Source organism: Nicotiana tabacum, chromosome 20 (assembly GCF_000715075.1).
Source record: "Nicotiana tabacum cultivar K326 chromosome 20, ASM71507v2, whole genome shotgun sequence".
In the NCBI taxonomy this organism is placed as follows: Eukaryota; Viridiplantae; Streptophyta; class Magnoliopsida; order Solanales; family Solanaceae; genus Nicotiana; species Nicotiana tabacum.
Window position 1 is genome coordinate 133,562,148 of NC_134099.1, and position 6,824 is coordinate 133,568,971.

At 36.8% G+C, this 6,824-nt stretch overlaps 1 protein-coding gene across 2 annotated transcripts; it reads right to left on the bottom strand.

Annotated features, from left to right (window-relative positions):
• Positions 1-401: 401 nt before the first annotated feature.
• LOC107807335 (uncharacterized) lies at positions 402-5,941 on the bottom strand. 2 transcript variants are annotated; one of them, XM_016631695.2, is made up of 9 exons: positions 5,801-5,941; positions 5,496-5,609; positions 5,396-5,417; positions 3,744-3,800; positions 3,588-3,669; positions 1,514-1,609; positions 1,300-1,424; positions 1,184-1,202; positions 402-928 (listed from the first exon to the last, which is right to left on the bottom strand). In XM_016631695.2, exons 2-9 carry the CDS (start codon positions 5,593-5,595, stop codon positions 647-649), a joined length of 783 nt encoding a protein of 260 aa, XP_016487181.1. In that variant the 5' UTR covers positions 5,596-5,609; positions 5,801-5,941; the 3' UTR covers positions 402-646. The 2 variants fall into 2 exon arrangements, with proteins under 2 accessions (XP_016487181.1, XP_016487182.1); XM_016631696.2 differs by having other exon boundaries at positions 5,496-5,606; positions 5,801-5,939.
• Between the last annotated feature and the right edge of the window lie 883 nt (positions 5,942-6,824).

Sequence of the window (6,824 nt, forward strand, 5' to 3'; positions counted from 1 at the left end):
TTTATAACAGTGAACAAATTTAGGAGCAAGCGAGAAACAGCTGCTGCGATACTGCAACCGTCTAGTATTTGTTCTGCCAAACACCTATTATCCCACTATAAAATTCTGTAAATTTCATCTCTTAAAAGTAATGCAAAACATTGACATTAAAATTACCTTTAAACTTGGGAGGTTTCTAATTGATCGGAAGCATCCCCCTAAACATTACGCAGTTTCAACTCTACATGATACTTCAAACCCTCCAAAGTTAAAGGGATCGAATACAGATTGAGCCTCAGCAAAATGCAGCGACGATACCAAGCTCATGCACAAAAAACCAAAATATGCATTTCACGAAACAAGTATAGCATATGACAGCAATTCAAATGAATTTGTTAGCTTGACACATATCACAGGAACAATTTCAAATCCAAACACCAATTAAATTTGGCTGTAGGATGCACAGTAATGTCATTTTCATCGTTCAAGCCGAACACACTTCCTGAGACGAATCTACACAGACAATCTCAGCACACACATTTTCAATTTCAATTATAGCTGCCATTCAGCAAGGGGTCTATACAAATCCCCAGTCCATTCAGCAAGGGGTCTACTCATTTCCAGCTTTCTTTTGATAATAGAATGACGCACCAAATCCTTCGAAAGATCACTTCTGATAGCCAGGAGGAGGATAACCAGCAGGTGGATAGGCAGGAGCTGGATAACCTTGTTGAGGAGGAGGTTGACCATAAGCTTGTTGAGGAGGTGGTTGACCATAAGCTTGCTGAGGAGGTGGTTGACCGTAAACTGCCCCATACACTGGAGGAGGATATCCAACAGTTGGTGGGTAAGGCTGATCTAGCCGTGACATGTGCTGCACCGGTGGCACTGCCATTGGTTGAGGACCAAACTTGCCATCTCTCTTGTCCATTTCAACCTTATGTTGTGTCTGCAATGCTCATCAACCACAGTAACCTCAGATGTAAACTATTAACTAGGAAACAATTAGCTACTTGCTGCAGAAAGCTTATAAGCACCAGATACTTGTAAGTTCAATTTCTTCTTCTTTAGATGAGTAACCTCGGCTTTTAACTTCATATTATCATGAATTGTTTTTACCACATCAACCATAGTAAAATTTTTTGCTCATATCTATATGAGAAGCATTTCATGTTTGATACATTCATTTAAGTTTCTTGCTTACCTGCATACAGGCACAAACCCTGCAACCAAGAAGATGCAGCATATTTAGGAACAAAATTTTGAAATATTATAAAAAAAGATAATATGCACGAATAGAGCGAATATAGAGAAGCTTACGTGCAGTAGACCATGTCAGACAAACATGATAGCAACTGAGAAGCTTCCTGGATCTCCTCGCTTCCAACAATCATAGCCACAATTGAAAATATGCAAGCAAGTTGTTGGAGGCAGAACATGAAACCCTAGGAAGAAGGAAAAAATGTGTTTAACCAAATGGCTAATACATTTACTTAAAAACCAGTGAAAATGCGAACTAGGAGAGAGAGTTTACAATGATGCAATTATCACATTGCGTTGTTTGTATGTTGAACTCATCTTGCAACAAGAAGCGGGTTGAAGCAACTGAGTTTCCAAAGCAAAGAAAAACCTGGTAGTTTTAAATAACGATTAGCTGACCATCGCATCAGAACATTAAAACAGACTTTTTATAAAGCTGCAGTACCATCAAGGCAATTAATAACGTTATACTTGTAGCTATGAGACCTGGGAAATGCACCACAGGCACTGCTATCCAAAAGGTAACCTTACTGATATTCTAAGGAGATTGAAAATCAAAATGGCACGCACAGTGTCTCCAACATAGTACATACAGCCAACCAAAATAGGTAGATACCACAGGATATGATAAGGTTTGAAGTCCTTTCTGTGTACATTCAGAGATTATTGACAACAATTAGAAAATGCTTGCAACAGGGCGCATATCAGAGTCAAATAGAGACATGTATAAGAGAACGACAATATCTTGATTACTCAACAATCATCACTGTAGAGTTGCTTCACCCACATAAAATAGTGTTTAGCAGATGGGGTGAAGTTTTTTAGCCGTTTCATTTCACCAACTTTAATGTTAGCAAGTACAAAAATTGCCCATTAAATTGGAATTTCCTATTGACCATCTAATTCTTTTCAACCCATTTAACAGTGAATGAAAGAATCTACCCTTGCATCTGATGCTATGTTAGTTTACTATCTAACTTTAGCCATGAGAGAGAAATCTAATGACTATGCAGCAAAACATCAGATTCAACTCCTTGCTTCCAAAGAATATAAAATCATTTTAAACAAATATTGCACAGGTAAATATATAAAAGAGGAAAAAGAAAATGTATTGAAGCCTTGATTTTGACACTACAAGAGAATTTCATTTTATATTTATCTAGTAGGATAGGGAAAGTAACAATTCTCCTAAGAATATTCTAGAATATCATATAGAATATCCTACAATTTTTTCCTATCTAAATATGAATTTAGCAAAATGTTAACCTATAATTGCACTATAATTTTTATAATATAACACACCCCACAATCTCAAATAGCGGAAACCAACTTGAGTTTGCTCTTTTCAGTAAGAGAAAGTTGCTTCCAAAGTCCTGCAGGAGAAACTGCAGGATCCTAAGTTGCTTCTGGAATGGTTGTCAGAAAAAGAGAAGAGAGCACAGTTTCCTGAAGAAAACTGGAGCGGCTCCGTTCATCTGCAGAAGAGAGGGATGGTGTCGATTGTGGCTAAGGGAAGAGGGCATTATGTAGGCTGACAACCTTTCCTAGGTTGTTTCGAGGGCACCAATCACCTAAGAAATGAGAAATATGAGATGAGCCGCATCGGATGCCTAAGAAGAGATGACTAGTGCAAAACACCAGAAGAAGAGAGGAGCAGTATCGAACACCGGAAAAAGACCGGAGAGTGTCGATCACCAGAAAGATGAGCGGCACCAGAAAGAGGGGAACGCACTGGTCAGAGATAAAAGAGGACCCGCACAACTTGTCGAAGAGATGACCAGAGCCGACCATCACAACAAGCAGCTAAGCCAATCACTAGGAAAGAGGAGGAAATTGACAGCCAAGGCAGACAACGTACAACTGTCTGCTGGTAGGCTAAGGTTATGAGTCTACCAAGATCATAGAGACTCAGATACCATGTAAAGAAATTAAAGAGAGAAGAAGAGATGTATGGAGCTCCTTATATGAAGTCTTAAATCTTAATCAAGAATAACAAAGGGCATCCCAGTGCACAAAGTATCCCGCGTTCACGCAAGGTCCGAGGTAGGGCTGCATGCCAAAGGGCAATGATGTAGAAAGCCTATCCTAATGCAAACATTAATGGCTGCTTCCACGGTTCGAACCTGCGACCTATAGGTCACACGGAGACTACTTTACTGTTGCTTCAAGGCTCCCCTTCAATCAAGAATAATAAATATACTTAACAATGTTATAGCATTTTAAAATATCACTCGATATTCTCCTATTAAGATACAATGGATTTAGACCGTTTTAACATATACTTACAATAATTCTCTTGATATGTTAGCAGTAAATGCAAAAATAAAGTGAACCAACTTTCTAATTACCTCAGTTGCTAAACAAAATTCAGGACAACGACTTTCTCCACATCGACCACTGCAGGGCATATAACCCGCACAACATGTATACCTGTGACGCCACAGAAAATTTCGTTATACCAAAGCTAGCACCATCAGAAATTGATTAAAGATAAAATGCTTTACCTTGTCATATCACCATAGAGAGCCCGTTTCCGAAGCAAATATGAAGCACATGGTGCACTGTTATTTGAAATTTAGTAATGCAAGTTACATAACATACTAAAAGGACTTCTTTTTTGAAGTAACAAGAAGAAAAAAATATTACATAATAGAAGAACAAATATAGCAGGAATCCAGTTTCAAATGTTATCAAGAAATATCTTGGTATCAAAACGCAATACCACATGCATTGGGGGACATCCCTTGGAATTGATCACGAACCTAATGAGTGATCTTTTCTTTTATTAGAACTTCTCGATTACATGAATGCTAGTGTATCCAACAGCTAGATAAGTGTTACAAGACAAAATTGAAAAGCACCAGCAAAACTGGGATTAAAGCCAAATACCATCACAAAATCAGAGGAAAACATCCTTCACTATTAAATATTGCAGCAATCACTCATAAACCCTTAAAACCAAGATAGTTTCCAGTAAATCAGGTCCCTCTTTTGACAACAGCAGCAACCCCTCCCTCGCTTTCCTTACCGAATCAAATCAGAAAAATGTGGTTCCAAAGCTAGTCTACAATTTGTAAACACAAATACTAATGGTGATTAACTAACTTGCACCATCTTTTACAGTATTTCTCTTTTAACTCTCTGCATTTGATTAACAAGACAGGCATGAGCGATTGCACACATGCAACCAGGTTGCAAGCAGAGAGATAATACAGGCTACCAGCCGAGTCAGAAAATAAACATTCTTCCCTTTCTTTCCCCCGATTCAACTGCTGTATATACTTGAATCATTTGGTGCATCACTTTGCTGACATTAGGAAGAATACAACTGATATAACTTTGACGGGAGTACACAGAAACCCAATTTCTAGAGTAAGGAATGTGATAACCAGACTACCAGCTGAAAGGAATAGTACTTTCATCATCTCTCATAGTACATTCAGCCACACGTGGTATCCCTCTACTTGGATGTGTAAAGCTTTTCCTCACCTATCACGCAACTAGCCAACGATCAATTGCATTTTCTACTATTACGAATTTCATTAACCAAATTCTGCAGATGTGGTCTTTAGGGGTCGTTTTTTGAGATATAAGAATAACAATCATTGTATCAAAGCTTGCATTGTTTAATCCCTTGATTGGTCTTTAGGGGTCGTTTTTTGAGATTTAAAAATAACAATCATTCTTTTGTTTAAAAAAAAAAACTAATAAGGAAAGAGGGCCATATAGAATGAAACAGAGGGAGTACAATCAGTTTATTATAATTTGTACATATCCTGTCCGCGAACCAAACGACCCAGGATTTAATAGGAACAGGTACAACTCTAAACCAAATCCAGCTTATCTAACAGATAAACATAACTATCTAAATTGAAGTCTTCACCCCACAACTTTTTCTAAGCATCCAATCCAACTCAAGTCCAAGGAAAGGACAAGAACTAAGTCAAAGCATCACAAATCCTATCAGCAAAACACTCATTCCTTCGAAATCAACAATCAAAACATAAAATTCTCCAGCTTAACGATACACTACCAAAAAAATTCAGTCCCAAGACGAAATCACACAAATTGCAGCAAATAAAGCATAGATCAATAGATCAAATCAACAACATCAGATTTACTTTTTTAAAAAAACATACACATAAGACATACTTACCACCACAGGGAAAAACAGCAATCTGCAAACAAAAAAACATATAAGAAAAACACGTACATTAACTGGAATTAAATACAGAAAATCTGAGAGAGAAATTTACAAGGAGTGTCAGCTTGAATAGTGCGCATAAGATCAGTGTGCCAGAGATTACGATAGTTCTGGCGAACCTGCATCTTATTCAAATACTCCTGCGACGCCATATCTGCGAATACTGCTGAAGATTGAGAGAAACAGTAAAATCAGAAACCCTAAATAATAATCTACTTTGTTAATGAATGAATGGGAACAAGAGTTTTTTGCGAATGAGAACTGAGTCAATTATATTGTCGATAAAAACGAAACTGACAGGTCTTCGACCGTTGACCGAACAAAAAAGTTAGAAAACGCTAAGGAAGTTTTCTGTACCAGTTGGCAATGACGTTCGAAGTGGTTTTGAAAATTCAAACCGTGAAGACGACGTTCTCTTTCTCCCCTTTCTCTTTGCTTCCCTTTTTTTGCTTTTTTAAGTCAAAAGTAATTGGGACAAAGAACAATGGAAAAGCCGAAAAGCAAGTGGCTGAAAGTAAAGTCTGTATAGTGAAGGAAAAGGTAAAAATAAAAACAATTTCTTGTTTGTTTGTAAAAGGTGTTTTTAGAAAAGGATAATGTCATAAATAGCCAGATTTACACATGGTTATTCAAAAATAACCATAGTTTTAAAAGTAATCGAAATTTAGCCATTTTTCATATAAAGATAAATCTTAATAAAAACACTATTCAAAATCCGGAAAAATACTCCAGCATAATATATTGGCGTTCCAGTATATTATACTGGAACTCCAGTCTAATATATTGGAGTTCTAGTTATATCGGTCCAGCATAATATACTTGAGTTTGGAGCACTGGTGCTCCAGTCTCTAGTATATTATACTGGAGCCAGTGAAGATACCGGTCCAGCATAATATGCTGGAAGTTCATACACAGGTGCACCGAACTCTTGTATATTATGTTGGATTGGTCTCTATTGCAACAAAATAGTGGCTATTTTTCAATGACTTGGCAAATGCTGGCTATTTTTGAATGACCAGTCCGAAAATTAGCTAGACCGTGCTATTTTAACCATAAATCATAATACTCCTCCCCACCATCATGGGTGACTCTAAAATTGTAACTAAGAGCCTGTTTGGCCATAAAATAAATTTCTCTTTTTTTTCAAAAAAATTATTATTTTTTCGGAATCCATGTTTGGCCATAAAAATTTTAATTTTCAATTGAAGATGAATTTTAGAAGTTTTCGAAATTCCAAAATATTCCAAAAAGTTATTTTTCAAAAATTTCACTTCAAATCACTTACAAAACTCAAAAACAACTTCAAATTGTATTCATGTCCAAACACAGCTCTAATTTTCAAAGACCATTTTCATTTGAAAAACTATTTTTTCGGGAATTT